The 17,285-nt window shown below is 42.0% G+C and overlaps 1 protein-coding gene across 14 annotated transcripts in view; it reads left to right on the top strand.

Moving 5' to 3' along the window:
• cacna1g (calcium channel, voltage-dependent, T type, alpha 1G subunit) overlaps nucleotides 1-17,285 on the top strand; it is a 453,630-nt gene that overhangs the window by 343,592 nt on the left and 92,753 nt on the right. For all 14 annotated transcript variants that reach the window (XM_051936495.1, XM_051936491.1, XM_051936490.1 and 11 more), the window contains 4 exons: nucleotides 1,222-1,406; nucleotides 3,920-4,366; nucleotides 9,907-10,007; nucleotides 15,171-15,294. In XM_051936495.1, coding sequence (XP_051792455.1) covers nucleotides 1,222-1,406; nucleotides 3,920-4,366; nucleotides 9,907-10,007; nucleotides 15,171-15,294 — 857 coding nt within the window. The remainder of the gene's footprint in view (nucleotides 1-1,221; nucleotides 1,407-3,919; nucleotides 4,367-9,906; nucleotides 10,008-15,170; nucleotides 15,295-17,285) is intronic.

Below are 17,285 nucleotides of genomic sequence, written 5' to 3'. Positions count from 1 at the left end.
TTGTTTTCCTTTTTTTCCATTCTGACGTGGACGGGACATCAGACAGACAAACATCTCTTCTGCTTGTGAGGGTCAGAACACCTGCTTTCTTTATTCCACATCACTGCATTATATGCTTTGTGTTTCCAGATGAGCAGCCATCATGCATACAAAGAGAAAATCAAACAGGAGCGAGTAGTGGAGTGTGAGGTTCTGGGCATGGCCCATTCATTACATGGCGGCTTTGAGGAGAGGGCATGTCGCCAATTTCATCCGACTTGCTAAAATTATGCAAACAAAGGCTACAAACTGAAAATTGCTGGAAAAGTCGCATAATGTGACGTGGCCAATAGCCCTAACAGCCGAAGCACCTCCTTCATTTAAGAGCCTGAATGTCTCCTGCTGTCATGCCCTTGGAAGGTGTCCTTAGAAAGTCGAGCACAAACTCACACTGCTCCTGAGTCTATTTCTGTGTCGTAAGCTAATTCTCCTACTGATACTCAGCTACCATGCTGGCTCCTTTTTGTTGCTTCACCCACAGGTCTCTGCCTCTCACCCGGTGCCTTCTCTCCGGCCTGGGTGGCATATGCTGTCCCTGTTTCATTCTCTTGCTTACCAGGTGCTCAACCCTGCCCACATTGAAGTAAGGTCTCCATTACAAGACCAATCAGACCCCACTGGGTTTACTTTTCAAAGTCCCAGATTTCAGTCAGTGATCCATAAAAAGCCTTGAAGATGGTGTTATGGTACACAGACTTAGAAAATGAATACGTCAGAAAGCGCATGTGACAGCATCTACATGGAATGAAGAGACCGCTGTTTTAAAAAAGAGTCCCATGTAGTGAAGGAGTTCGGCTTTATGATAGTGAGGTTACAAGTTGGAGGAATCTTAAAAAGAAACGGAAGGATCAACCACTTCAACCATAGCAGGAAGGAGTGGCGAGGTAGAAGTAAAAGATGCTATCATCTACGAGAAAGTCGGATAGGGTGCTTGGTGGTCTCTGTCTTATCATGTGACATTATTTGCAAGTAAATTCTTCTAAGAAAGATGACTAGGTCAGTCCACAGACCACCTGACATATACTTGGTGGTCCTTGGACCACTCTTTGAGAGCCAGTGTTTTAAGTAATGATTCCATAATATTCTTTCGGATATATGAAAGAATTGTGCTTCTCTAGACGGTCATTTCTACAAGTCCATGTTACATTCCTGTGGTTACTAATCTTGTTTTCTTTTCACTAGTGGTTCCCATCAATGGTCACGTGGAGATGAAGAACAGCTTGACCCCACCTCTTATCACCCACACGGCAGCAACGCCCATGCCAGTGCCAAAGAGCTGTGCTTACGGTGACCTGGCTCTGGGTTATGAGTCTCGCCGAGGGAGCAGTGTCTCTGTGGACCCCAACTGCTATGATATAAAGTCCCCGGTTAGTAAGGAATTAGTTGGGACGGGAGGTTGGAGGTTAACATTAGGAGCCAAAAATGGAGGAATGGTGCAGCAGTTTCTTGTTACTTTCTCGTATACAAAGTATAGGGAAAGTATTGGAATCCATCCATCCATTCATTATCCAGCCCGCTATATCCTAACTACAGGGTCATGGGGGTCTGCTGGAGCCAATCCCAGCCAACACAGGGCACAAGGCAGGAAACAAACCCCAGGTAGGGCACCAGCACACCGCAGGGCACACTCACACACACACCAAGCATGCACTAGGGACAATCTTGAATCGCCAATGCACTGAACCTGCATGTCTTTGGACTGTGGGAGGAAACCCACGCAGACAACATGCAAACTCCACACAGGGAGGACCCGGGAAGCGAACCCAGGTCTCCTAACTGCAAGGCAGCAGTGCTACCCACTGCGGCACCGTGCCTCCCAAGTATTGGAATCCTCCAAAAATTAAATTTTGAGATTTTGATGAATCCCGACATTTTAGACATCCCTGAGTTTGAAAATACCATTTTTGGAATTATGTCTGTGTGTGTGTGTGTGTGTGTGTGTGTGTGTGTGTGTGCGCGTGTGTGAACAAGATAACTTGAGTACACTTTCACTTAAGTCAACCAAATTTTGCATACAAGCATTAGGTACAAAACTTTTGGGGTATTTCCATTAACCGGAAGTGGTGCTTTACGTTTTATTCATGCAGGTGCAGTTATTCAAGTTTACTTTTATAATAATTGTTCAATATATTATTAATTTGATTTAATTTGTTGTTGGTTCTTTAATGTACATACTGTATATACTCATGGATAAGTCAGGACTTGATTTTACAGTGTAATTTCTGGTGTTTTATAATGTTAGTCGTATAAGTCGAATGCGGAAAACTCACGCTATTGGTCCAAGAGATCACGATATGCCAACACCCACCCACCTGAGAGAGTAACCACGGGACACACGGCCTTTTTTTCTATGTGGGTGCGGCAATGCGCTGTATCAGCGTGTGCTCCTAACTTCTCTCTCTCGCTCTATTGTGCCCACGTGACCACGTGGTGATACCCGAACTATTCCAAAGCGACGTTTGCACTGATTTTTGTTTTTTGTATCTCACACCCTCATACACCTTTATCATAAGAGCGTCCTGGAGCGTTCAATCAGAAGAAAATATGAAGTTGGTTTTAAATGAAAAGTCGTTGAAGTAGCGAAAGAAATTGGTAACTGCGCTGCTGCAACAAAATTCAATGCGTCTGAGAAACTGGTGTGAGATTGGAGGAGGTAAGAAGATGTAAAAAAAATAAAAATGAAGTGTCGCATTTTTGAACGGGCGTATAAGTCGGGGTCTGATTTTATGATCAATTTTTCAGGTTTCAAGACCGGACTTATACGTGAGCATCCATCCATCCATTTTCCAACTCGCTGAATCCAAACACAGGGTCACGGGGGTCTGCTGGAGCCAATCCCAGCCAACACAGGGCACAAGGCAGGAACCAATCCCAGGCAGGGTGCCAACCCACCGCAGGACACACACAAACACACCCACACACCAAGCACACACCAGGGCCAATTTAGAATTGCCAATCCACCAAACCTGCATACAGTAATATAAAAAAGTAATCATTGTCTTGCAGTTTACTTCTCAAATATCCATCCCCATATCTGAGTATACGAGAAAGTCGAGGGGAGACCACTCCCGATTTTTTTCCTGTAGCATTTTCCTTCTCAACAGGCCTCCTGGTCAACTGACTAAATTCAGGGACTTGACTTAAGATTTGGATACCAGTGCTGGTTTGAAGTATAAAATCAGGATTGGTTGATAGATGTATGAAAATGTGATGTGATGTGATGAACGGCAGTTGCTAGGATGCTTTATGCTGTGTGGCCTGTGACTTCACATCGGCCAGCTGTTTCAGGTTGAGCTGTGCACTGTAGGATATGCAGACACCGACAATAATGGAAACACTCTCCCAGAGAGATTATTCTTGAAAGCACAGAAAATCCTTTGTGAATCATTTCAGCTTTTGAAATTGGTTTTTAACTTCAGCTTTAGTTGCAAATCTTAGATCTTCTATCCTTGCTTCAGTCTGGCTGCTCATTTTGGTTTGTGTTTAAGTTTTCTGTCTATTTTGATCAATCATCTCAAGACTGAACAGCTAGAGAAATGAAACAAAAGGCTTACGAGCCTCAGAGTTGGATTAGCCAAGCAGGAAGAGGGTCAGCAGCGTCAGTGTAGGCAAAAAGTGAAGCCTCCGACTCTTTGCCTGACCGCTGACCACACATTTTGCCCTCTTCTTTGTTTTTTTTTTTTATTTACCATTCTTTTTCTTCTGTGATGAAGTTGCGGATGTTTTGATTGTTGTGATTGTCGAAGTGTCAGTCTAAGAGTTCCCAGGTGCAGATCTACTCTGAGGATGCATGCTGAAGAGGGTCACATTCTAAATGTCTTTTCTGTGATGCCAGTTACCTGCCCATTCAGGATATAAATGTGAGCTGCATCTTCTACAGGTGAGCGCACGGAGCTCCCCCTACACACCCTGGAGCACCGCCAGCAGCTGGAACAGCCGGCGCTCGAGCTGGAACAGCCTCGGCCGAGCCCCCAGCCTTAAGAAACAGAAAAGACAGTCAGGGGAGCGGCGCTCGCTGCTTTCTGGGGACGGCAAGTCAAGCTCAGACGAGGGAGAGGGTTCTGATGGGGAAGGTGGCTCTGCCAGCAGCTCACTGCATCAGCATCGCATGGAGTCCCTGGAGACGAAAAGTTCTTTTGAGCTACCCCCTGACACCCTACAGGTGCCCACCTACTTATACCGTTCAGCCAGCCTGCTCAGTGCGCGGCCTTCATTGGCTGAGCACCAGGACTGCAATGGGAAAACCTCACCATCGGCCATGTTGCATCAGTTTTCCATCGAAGAACAGCAGAGTGATGATGACAACATTGAAGAAGGAGGTATCATGGTGAGCAGCCCTTAACTCTTTTTTCACAAAAAGCCTTGAGGTAAAGTTTGAATGTGATATGTTTTTAAATTGCATTCATTGTTATGAGGTCAATGTTTTCATTAAGGGTCGATTTTATCCTTAATCCCGGAGCATTCTTAGCCTTGTGTAATGAAGTAGTTCACGTCCTTCGTTTTATCTTCAGCTCCATTCTTTTATATTCTGTTGTTCAATGAGCACAAAGTTACTAGCCGTACATTGCTGACCTTTGCAGCACACATTACAGTAGAGTCTTGCTTATCTGATATAAACGGGCCGGCAGAACGTCAGATAAGCGAAAATGTCGGATAATGGGAGGTGTTAAGAAAAAGCCTATTAAACGTCAAACTATGTTAAAATCTTACACATTACGAGCCTAATACAGTGGAACCTCAGTTCACGAACATCTCTGAACACGTACAAATCGGGTTATGACCAAAAAGTTCGCCAAACTTTTGCCTCTGTGCACGGCTACACACTCGGTATAGGAACAAGCCAGCTTCCCTTTCAGTTTGTGCGCGCCGATGATTTCCGCACGTGTTCAGTCTCTCCCTGTGCATTCCCTGTGCGAGAGAGAGACACAGACAGACACATGCATACGTGCAAGAGGGAGACACACGCACACACACACACGAGAGAAAGAGAGACACACGCACACACACACGCGGGAGAGAAAAAGAGAGACACACGCGAGAGAGACACACGCAAACATGCGTGATACAGACACACGCACGAGAGAGACACACACGCGAGAGAGAGAGACACACGCGCACACACATGCACACAAGAGACGCACACACACGCAAGAGAAAAAGAGACACACGCGAGAGAGACACATGCAAACGCACGAGAGAAAGAGAGACACACCCACACACACGCACGAGAGAGAGACACACCCACACACACGCACGCGAGAGAGACACACCCACACACACGCACGAGAGAGAGACACACCCACACACACGCATACAAGAGAGAAAGAGAGACACACTCACTCACACACACACACACACACACGCGCGCGCGCGAGAGAGACACACGCACACACTCGTGAGAGAGACACATGCACACGCGCGAGAGAAAGAGAGACGCACGCACGCACGCACGTACGTACGCACATACATACACACACACACACACACACACGCGCGCGCGCGCGCGAGCGAGAGAGAAAGAAAGAGAGACACACGCACGAGAGAGACACGCACACGCGCGAGAGAGACACACACACACACACGAGAGAGACACGCACGCACACACACACACACACGCGAGAGAGACACACACACACTCACACGCGAGAGAGAGAGACGCATGCACACACACACGCCTGCATGAGAGACACGCACGCCAGAGAGGGCCAGCCACATAATCCACTGTAATCATGTTTTACAACAAAGCAACAGAAAAATTTAACTGAAAAAATTAACTTAGCAACAAAAAATAGACTACGCTCACACTCGCAACTTGCAGTTCTTGTTGCCGATTGATGTTTTTTTTTTTTTTTTTGCGGTGGGACGTCGGATAATACAGAATGTTGGATAAGCGAAGGTTGGATAAGCGAGACTCTACTGTATATGAACACTCAAACTATGTTACACACTTGGCCGTTGTCTTGTCGAGATTGGGTCCTAGGGTGACCCTGTTTGGTGTTTATGCCCGTTGTTACGTGGACCATAACCAAGTGCTCCAAATCCCATACTTTCACCACACTGTCAGAACTGACTGCTGTTGTAGTTCAGGTACGCCCCCCCCCCCCCCCATCTTTAATATCTGTAACCCCAGGAAATCAGATAAAGTACCAGAACAGCCAGAGAGAAACTTACACATTTATTCACGTATTATCATAAGGTTCCAAACTGTGCCCAAAATATAAGAAGATAGCAAAATAATACAACCTGCGTAATAGGCCACTGGGTGGCTCTCTGTCTTAGTATGTCGATTTGGTCTCTGGTCCCATATGGTAAACAACTATTCTACTATCAGGAGAACATCTACAAGTGGACAGTATGCCAACATGTCCAAGTCCTGCCACCCCAACAAGTTCAACTGGAGAACATAAAACAAGATGCTCAAAAAAGTCTCTAAGAAGCCCAGAATTTCATCACGGACCACCAGGTAGTTCTTGCTAGTGTCGATGTCAACGTGTGCCAGGATGACATTTTTGCTGTCCAGAAAGAACATCAAGGAAAGGCTGAAGTTTGCCCATCCGGAACAATATGCCCTGGAAAAACGAGGAACAGATAGAGTTATCTGACAACAATACCAGGAGACATGTTTGGTGCAAGCCACAGACTGCATTTGACCAGAAGAAACTGACACCAACCTGTAAAGTGTGGTAGTGGGAATGTTTAGGTTAGGGGCTGCCTTGACGCATGAGGGCTTGGGCCGCACACCATCATACAGGCCACTGTGAATTCTTTATTGCACCAGAGGGTACCTGAGGATAATGTGAGACCATCTGTCAGAAGATTGAACCTCCCGAAAGTAAATCCACCAAGGAATGGCTGAAAGGATAAGAAATGGAAGATTCTGAAATGGCCAAGTGTGGGGATTTGAAATAGACTGTGCACGCAAGACACCCCTCAGACATCACACACCAAACAATTCTGCATGGAGGAGTCGATGACCAAAACTACTAGACAGTTAGAAGAAAGGGGGGAGCAATGCCAGCTTTTAGGGCCAAGGGGGCACTTTCTTTTTCTAAAGATGGAACTCGAATATCTGTTTATTTTTCATTGAATACATTATTGCAAAGTCAAATTTTCATTGTTTTTTTATCTTTATCTAAAGATACAGTTTAAAGGAGGACCAAATTTTGATATGTCCACATATGTCAGAAAAGAGAACAACATTTCATGGGTGTACAGATGACTAACAACGATATGGCATTAAAGAACTGGACAAGGTCGACATTGTATAACAGTTGACTCTGGATAATGAGACATTAAAAGAAAAAACAGGAGAAGATCAGCTCTGTATGACAGCTGGAGAATTAAAAGAAAAATACGACAAAGTTTGAGTTCAAGTGTTATAAAATAACTGGCTAAAGACAATGGGACATCCAAAAAATGGGGCAAGGGTCCAAGATCAATTCAGTATGACAGCGGGCTAATGAAGAGGGGGTCAAGTTTGACATAAATGTTTAGATAAAAACAATAAATTAGTAAGGAAAACAATCAGGAAATGTGTGAGGTCAACTTTACATAACATTTGACTAAAGACAATGAGGCTTTAAGAAGTTGGACATCAGATCAGTTTTAAATAGATAGATAGATAGATAGATAGATAGATAGATAGATAGATAGATAGATAGATAGAAATGAAAGGTACTATATGATAGATAGATAGATAGATAGATAGATAGATAGATAGATAGATAGATAGATAGATAGATAGATAGATAGATAGATAGATAGATAGATAGAAATGAAAGGTACTATATGATAGATAGATAGATAGATAGATAGATAGATAGATAGATAGATAGATAGATAGATAGATAGAAATGAAAGGCACTATATAATAGATAAATAGATAGATAGATAGACTAATATAAAAGGCACTTTATAATAGATATATAGATTTTAGCATAGTTGGCAAGATTAGATAGATAGAAATGAAAGGCACTATATCATAGATAGATAGATAGATAGATAGATAGATAGATAGATAGATAGATAGATAGATAGATAGATAGATAGATAGATAGATAGATAGAAATGAAAGGCACTATAAGATAGATAGAAATGAAAGGCACTATATAATAGATAGATAGATAGATAGACTGATATAAAAGGCACTATATAATAGATAGATAGATTTTAGCATAGTTGGCAAGATTAGATAGATAGAAATGAAAGGCACTATATCATAGATAGATAGATAGATAGAAATGAAAGGCACTATAAGATAGATAGATAGATAGATAGATAGATAGATAGATAGATAGATAGATAGATAGATAGATAGATAGATAGATAGATAGATAGATAGATAGATAGAAATGAAAGGCACTATATAATAGATAGATAGACTGATATAAAAGGCACTATATAATAGATAGATAGATTTTAGCATAGTTGGCAAGATTAGATAGATAGAAATGAAAGGCACTATATGATAGATAGATAGATAGATAGATAGATAGATAGATAGATAGATAGATATGAAAGGTACTATATGATAGATAGATAGATAGATAGATAGATAGATAGATAGATAGATAGAAATGAAAGGTACTATATGATAGATAGATAGATAGATAGATAGATAGATAGATAGATAGATAGATAGAAATGAAAGGTACTATATGATAGATAGATAGATAGATAGATAGATAGATAGATAGATAGATAGATAGAAATGAAAGGCACTATATAATAGATAAATAGATAGATAGATAGACTAATATAAAAGGCACTTTATAATAGATATATAGATTTTAGCATAGTTGGCAAGATTAGATAGATAGAAATGAAAGGCACTATATCATAGATAGATAGATAGATAGATAGATAGATAGATAGATAGAAATGAAAGGCACTATAAGATAGATAGAAATGAAAGGCACTATATAATAGATAGATAGATAGATAGACTGATATAAAAGGCACTATATAATAGATAGATAGATTTTAGCATAGTTGGCAAGATTAGATAGATAGAAATGAAAGGCACTATATCATAGATAGATAGATAGATAGAAATGAAAGGCACTATAAGATAGATAGATAGATAGATAGATAGATAGATAGATAGAAATGAAAGGCACTATATAATAGATAGATAGACTGATATAAAAGGCACTATATAATAGATAGATAGATTTTAGCATAGTTGGCAAGATTAGATAGATAGAAATGAAAGGCACTATATGATAGATAGATAGATAGATAGATAGATAGATAGATAGATAGATAGATAGATAGATAGATAGATAGATAGATATGAAAGGCACTATATAAGGAGTCAGTCTATTGCATGGCACACTTATTACACCTGGACCAGTGCAGAGTTCCAGTCATTAATTCTGCATATCTTTGAAAACTGTGAACTCAATACAACTGAACATGGAGCCAAGAGCAGCGAGGAGGAAATGCACCCATAAACTCCTGCCATGCCTGATCTGCAGTGACTACTACAGATTTAGTGGCCTCATTAAATAGCACAGCCACCTCCTCAGGGAGACACGAGTAATCAGGCTGAAGGGTCTGACTCAGCAGTTTACACAATCCTTCCTGCCATCATATGGCACTGATGCTCAAGATGCGACAGTTGACATGTTACTATAAACTGGACATGTCAATTGGTAATCTTCAAGAGATATACATAGATGCCCTTTTCTCTCATTGTGTTATTTTCAGTGTATTTGTTTTAATGGCTCCTGTTTCCATACCTTGACAACTTTCTTTTGCTTCTTCCAGTCGTTTTCCAGTGGAGATGATCATTTGCTTCTCTTTTTGCCGGAATGGCCGCCACTGTGACAATACACAATCACACTCACTTTGCTTTGTCCTCAGGGTCGCAAAGCCAGGCTGGTTCGGTGGTTTGAGAAGCATCAGCCTGAATGGTGTCGGGAAAGAAGCACTTGGTCACTTTACCTCTTTTCACCTCAGTCTAAGTAAGTCAGATGTTTGTTTTTGTCTTTCAAGGCACAGAACAGTAGAGCGGTACTGCTCATCTCACCACATTGGGGTAATTTCACTAAATAAGATTTGACCTAAATAAACCCCAAAAACTGTTCTCCACATTTTACTCATAAAAGTAGCACCTTCTCGAAATTGCATCAAGTACAACTACAGTATAACGAGACCAAAGTCATGCATTTGTTTATCGAATCAAAAAGAAGGCATGAATAAGGGGAACCAAAACACATCTACCCAGGACCCCAGACCAGTGACAGTATCAGTGGCAGACTGTCAGTACAACATTCTACATCACGGGTGCAGTTCTTCGAGTAAGCAGGCCGTTAGGATTTGTTAGGTTTTATCATTTTTTGTGGTGATTTTTGCATGGATTTCTTTTTTTTTTTTGACCCAAGGAATTCAATGTCAGCATTAGTTTATGAATTGAAAGTAAGCTGGCAAAGTTATTATTTTTTAACGTGTTGCCTCAAAGCCATCTTTGCTTTTGGACCACTAGCATCATTCATTCTCACAGTGATTTACCCAGAATCCCTTTTGTTGCGCAACACTTCTAACATCAGAGGAATGCCAGTGTAAAGGTCATCCCAGGCAATTCTGCGTTATTTTACAGATAAATATCCTAAAAGCTTTGTGACTTTCTAAAAGATTTTTTGCTATTGCCCCTCATTTTTGAGTTTGCTTAGTGTTTCTGATACTGACAAATAAAATAGGTTTGTGCCTTTTTTTTTTTTTTTTATTTCATCTGTCCACCAAGACGTTCCATGCGCCCACCCGTATGGGCTGCCTGAAATTGGGACCCGAGTGCAGCAGGCACCTGGAGGCTGCTGGATATCATGGCCGGCCTGTACACTGGTACTGTGAGTGCTGTGCAGAGTGGAGGCAGGACCTCTGCGTTTTTCCCTGTTGATTCCGGGGTTTGTCAGTGGTGTGTTCTGCTCCTACTCTGTTCAGTGTTTGTATGGACTGGGTGTTGGGCAAGGTCGTGGGGTCCAGCGGCTGTGGGGCATCTGTTGGTAAAGAAAGATTCACGGATCTTAACTTTGCTGACGATGCTTTGATCTTCACGGAGTCAGTGGCTCTGATTGGGGCACTCAAGAGACTGAGTGAGGGGTCTGAGTGTCTGGGCTTGTGAGGGTCCTGATAAAAACCAAAGAGCCAGGCCTTTAATTACCTCTTGGGCACGGCCATCAGCAGTGTGTCTGTCTGCGGAGAGAGTGTCGACCTCGTCGAGAAGTTTACTTACCTTGGCAGTGACATTCATGTCTCTGGTGACTCTTCCTGTGAAGTCAGTAGACGGATTGGGAGAGCATGGGAGGGATCATGAGGTCGCTGGAAAGGGGTGTGTGGCGCTCCCAATATCTATGCAAAAGGACGAAGCTCCAAGTCTTTAGAGACCTGGTGCTTCCTCTCTTGCTATATGGTTGTGAGACATGGACGCTATCCAATGGCCTGAGAGAAACACTGGACTCCTTTGGTACTTTGTCTCTCTGGAAAATCCTTGGGTACCGTTGGTTTGACTTTGTGTTGCTCATGGAGTCCCGAATGAGACACATGACCTGCATTGTGAGGGAGCGTCAGTTACGGCACTACGGCCATGTGGCGTGTTTCCCCGAGGGTGATCCGGCTCGTAAGATCCTCATTGTTGGGGACCCAAGTGGCTGGACCAGGCCAAGGGGTCACCCACGTAACACCTGGCTGTGGCAGATAGAGGGTCATTTCCGGAGGGTAGGACTGGACCGCGTGTCTGCCTGGGGGGTTGCCAACCAGGATCCCGAGCTGTTTCGACATGTAGTGGGTGCGGTAACACACTGTACCAGTGCAGGCTCCCCAACTTGACTTGACTTGAACTTGACTTGTCCACCGGTCATTATCATTCCTTTTCCTGTGTCCTGTGAGTCAGTATACAAGTAAGGAGTAGCCGTATTACCCATAGACAAAAACGTTCTTTAAATTTAGTGGTTGGGATAGGCATTCCGATTCACTTTACTGATTCGATTCTTGAGAATTACCTGATTCTTTTAATTTTTTTAAAATAGAACGTACATAGAATGCCCTGGAGGGAGTGGGGGTTTCTCCTCTGATCGCATATATAAATATATAATTAATATTATTGATAGAAAATTTACATTTAATTCATCATCTATAAATATTGAATTCATTATATATTTAATTCTAGCTGTCCCCCATGGTTCCGTCCACATAGTAGTGAAACAGGACAAACTTTAAAAATCAATAAACTAACAGGTATCGGTAGCTAAGCAGAGGCAAGTGACACTCCAAAATATGGTGGGAGGTCGACTGACCCGAACGGAGGCTGGCACGTCAGTGAAGAGGGCCTCACCCAGCTCCCTACTCCTGACGTCACGCTTCTCCCTCCCCTCGGCCCGCAGCCTCTGTCTTGGAATAGCGTGAATATATCGCTCCTACAAGCAAACTATGATACTTAGCATGATGAGAGAAGTCGCAGAATGTACCGGAATGTTCAAGCAAATTATAGAAAAAAAAAACCTGATCTAAATCTGTTAAGTAGTTCTCTCGTGAAAAGCAGACAGACAGACATTGAATTATATATACAGTAATCCCTCACTTATCGCGGGAGATAGGTTCCAAGGCCGACCGCGATAACTGAATTTCCACGAAGTAGGGACACCATATTTATTTAATTATTTAACGTGTATTTGGACGTTTTTAAACCCTCCCTGTATTGTTTACAACCCACCCTTTACTCTATTAATAACAAGGACAACTGCTAAGCAATATGAAATCAGTAGATAAGTTTACACTTACTGTATAGCGAAGTACACGTAGCAGCTTGTAGGCGGTTATGACGTCGTCGACCTTGTTGCAAAGATTCCTAAAGCAGATTCCATCCAGACTACTGCCTTATCACGTCCACTTGCAACTCATTTTGCACCCTGGTTAAAGGACACTGCGGCCGTAGATCTTATATGCTTTTCCTCCTTTTTAAATAAAAAGAATCGTGGACTCATTGATGCTGTAATGGTGTCCTGCAGCAGTGTAGCTGTTCCCTTCCTTCAACATATCCAAAACTTTTACCTTTTCTGCAATCATTTGCATCTTCTGTTGGCGCTTCGACACGGCCCCTGAAGCATTAGCACGTTAATGCTGAATGAGTGAGATGAGACTTCCTGGTTAATGCAGCACTCCGTCGCTGAGCCAATCAGCAGCACACAGGAACTTAACTGCGTGCTCTGATTGGGTAGCTTCTCAGCCATCCGCCAATAGCATCTCTTGTATGAAATCAACTGGGCAAACCAACTGAGGAAGCAAATACCAGAAGTAAAAAGACCCATTGTCCGCAGAAACCCGCGAAGCAGCGAAAAATCCGCGTTATATATTTAGATATGCTTACATATAAAATCCGCGAAGTCGTGAATCCGCGAAAAGTGAACCGCGAAGTAGCGAGGGATTACTGTATATATATATATATATATAGAGAAAGAGAGAGAATTTGTATGTCATTGTCCTCTTTCCATACACAAAGCATGACGGCATATTCAAGATGCATAATTAAAATAAGACATTTTGTTACAGAATCCCAAGTGAATGAGAATTGTGCAACTTGAAATGATTTGCTCACGAATCAAATGAACGAGAATTCTCGAGTAGTGACTCGCTCACGGATCAAAAGGACGAGAATTGTTAAGTTGATTCTCGGGTAGCGACTCGCTCACTTGCTCAAGCGCTTTAAACAACACGCACTTTAACACTCTCACTGAGCTCCACTGAATTGATTCATTCTTGCTCACAAATCGATTCATATGGTTCACTGAAAAGAGTTGTTCAAAAAGAACGATTTGTACGTGAATCACATATCAATAGTAGTGGTATAAATGCAAATGATATGAATGGAAGAGTAAGAAAAGTAACTGCTATCTTTACTGACGTATTTAATAATACTGTTAGCCTTGTGATATGTGGCCTGAATTGACAGCAGCTATTCCTGCAGATGAGGCAGAAGATGTGCACACTCCAAGCTCCATAAGGAAGATACTGCTTGCCATTTCTGTCTGTGATTCATCTTTAGGACTGGGATTACTAAGATTGTAATCTTATTTGACAAAGTGCACATCATATTACCAGAACAACTACAATGCACATCTTGGAGCTCAACAAAATGTCTACACGCAGCAGGAAATGACTCTGGTGAATTTTCTTTTGTACTTTATTTAAAGAGAACTTTTTGCACAAACCACAGGCTTATTACTATTCATCACACAAAAAATTATGGGAATCTGAAACAAATTTTTATAATGTATCTGGATGCACTATTGGGACAATTCATCTATGATCTTGATCTCTTCCTCTCATTTGTCAGACCTCTTGTGATCAAGTCCCCTGGGTGGGTAAGCCTGGGCAAAATAAGCACTTAGTGTCCAATTGTTGAAGGCACTGCTGAGGAAATCAAATGAATTCATCTGAAATAAATGTATGTGTATACTGACATTGTCATTGCTTAGTTACATTTGATATCCATGAATAATACATACATGAACCAAATCAGAATTACAGGAAGGAACCAGAAGCTCTTATGTAGATATAAATACTTTATCTGAGAGATGCCACAATACAGCAAATCCACCTCAATAGACACTTCATGCCCAGCTTCAAATGTGGTGTCCTAATAATCTCACAAGCTAGAGGCTGGAAAAAAAATCAAATTATACAGCCCAGTACTCAGTTTGAATTAATTCATAATGAAAGCCTGTTTTGGCAGGTTTTTGCTAGAAGAAGAGCAGCGACTTGCTGTCTTATTGAAAGAAACTATTGTGAAAATAAATTGCACCTTGTCATTTAAATCTCTTCCAGCAAAAAGCAGTCATTTGTTTTTTGGGGCAGGCAGGCCCAGGATTGTTTTTGCAGACATGCCAACTGCTGTACATAGCATAAACATTACTGTGATATTGTGAAATTAAAATTGAAATAATTGTTGTGTCCTGTTCTATATAGTAAATATAGTCCAAATAAATACATGACTTTTATCCAGTGACGTGCATATTATATTTTCCTGTTGGATTTCTTTCCATTTCAAGATTTTATGATAACTGTCTGTGTCCATACTGCATACTGCATTTCAGTTAATGCTGATACCTTTTTAATTTTTTGTATTGTTTTAGCTTCCGGGTGACGTGCAATAAAATCATCACGCACAAGATGTTTGACCACATCGTTCTAGTCATCATCTTCCTGAACTGCATCACCATCGCAATGGAGAGGCCCAAGATCGACTCCAATAGCGCAGTAGGCTCACACTTTCTCTAAATGTGTTCACTTTTATGTCTCCTCACGTTGAGTGGGTTTTCTTTGGTTTTGACATTTGTATTTTTATTTTTTGAATGTTCTTGCAAAAGATGTCAACGTGTGGATGTCGCTTCCACTATGCCAACCCATCACTTAATTACACCAGCTTTTTCTAGCCCCTCTTAGAATGACCGCTTTATGTACAGTGGATTCAGAACGTCTACGGACCCCTTCACTTTTCACATTTTGTGATGTGTCAGCCTTGTGCTAAAGTCTTTTCAATTCATTTCTTACCTCATTAAGCAACACGCAGTACTCCAGAATGACAAAACGAAAACAGGATGTTAGAATTTTTTACAAATTTCTTAAAAATAAAAAAATTGAACAATCCCATTGACAGAAGTATTCAAACCCTTTTCTATTTGACATTTTACTCAGGTGTGCCCCATTCTATTGATCATCACTGAGATGTTTCTAGACTTTGTTTGGAGTCCTCCTGTGGTCAATTCAATTGATTTCACATGATTAGGAAATGCACACAGCTGTCTATAGAAGGACCCACACTTGGGCAAAAACCAAGCCATGAGGTCAAAGGAATGTCCTGCAGAGCTTTGAGACAGGATTGTGTTGAGTCACTGATCTGGAGAAGGCTACAACAAATGTCTGCAGCACTGCAGGTTCCCTTGACCACAGTGGCCCTCATCATTGTTAAATGGAAGAAGTTTGGAACATCAACGACTCTTCCAGCCAAACTGAGTAATCATTGAAGAAGGGCCTTGATAAGAAAGGTGGCCAAGAACCCAATGGTCACTCTGGCTGAGCTTCAGAAAACTTGTGTGGAGATGGGAGCCCCTCAGTAAAAGATGCATGAAAGTCTACTTGGAGGTTTCAAAAAAGCACATAAAGGACTCTCAGACTATCAGGAGTAAGATTCTTTGGTCTGATGAAATCACAATTATCATCATGTGTGGTGGACACTGATAATGCTCATTAATTGTGCAATACCATTCCAACAGTGAAGCATGGTGGCCACAGTATCAGGGACTGGGAGACTAGTCAGGGCTGAAGGACAAACTACAGAGATATCCTTAATGAAAACCTGCCCCAGAGTGCCTGGGACCTCAGCTTGGGCCAAAAGTTCATCTTCTGAACTATAACCCTAAGGAAAAAGCAAAGCCCACATAGAAGAGGCTTGGCTTAGGGTCAACTCTGTGAGTTTCCTCCCAGACAATAGCTGTCCACTGACGGTCTCCATCAAACCTGACATAACCTGAGAGGATCTTTAGAGAAGAATGGCACGAACCCAACTGAGCCCTGACAGTAGCTCTCCACCGATGGTCTCCATCCAGCCTGACAGACCTTGAGAAGATTTGTGGAGAAGAATGGCAGAAAATCCCCAAATCCTGGTGTGTGTAGTTTCTCACATCAGACCAAGAGGACTTGAAAGGTCTTCTTGAAATTGCTGCCAAAGGGGCTTCATCTACAATGGAGTAAACTGTCTGAATACTTGTGTCAGTGGGATAGTTCAGTTTTTTAATTTTAATAAATTTGCAAATATTTCAAAAATCCTGTTTTCACTTTGTCATTCTGGGGTACTCAGTGTTTCTTGATGACAGAAGAAATGAATTTAGCACAAGGCTGCAACATCACAAAAGTTCAAAAAGTGAAGGGGTCTGAAGACTTTCTGAATCGACCCAAGAAGACTCACCTTCCAAATGAACAAAGCAAGGACAACACAGGTGTGTCTTAGTAACAACTCTGGGGATGTCCTTGAGTGGCCCACTCACAGTTTAGACTTGAACCCAAACAAACTTGTCTGGAGAGACCTGAACATAGCTGTCCACTGGTGGTTTCCATCCAACCTGACAGATCTTGGGAGGATCAGCAGAAAAGAATGGTAGAAAATCTCCGGATTCTGGTGTGTGAAGCTTGCCATGTCAAACCCAAGATGACTGTAGGCTGGAATCGCGGACAAAGGGGCTCCAACAAAG

Source organism: Erpetoichthys calabaricus, chromosome 14, assembly GCF_900747795.2.
Source record: "Erpetoichthys calabaricus chromosome 14, fErpCal1.3, whole genome shotgun sequence".
NCBI classification, from domain to species: Eukaryota; Metazoa; Chordata; class Cladistia; order Polypteriformes; family Polypteridae; genus Erpetoichthys; species Erpetoichthys calabaricus.
The sequence above is the reverse complement of the archived record's forward strand: the minus strand, read 5'-3'. Positions and strand labels throughout refer to the sequence as shown.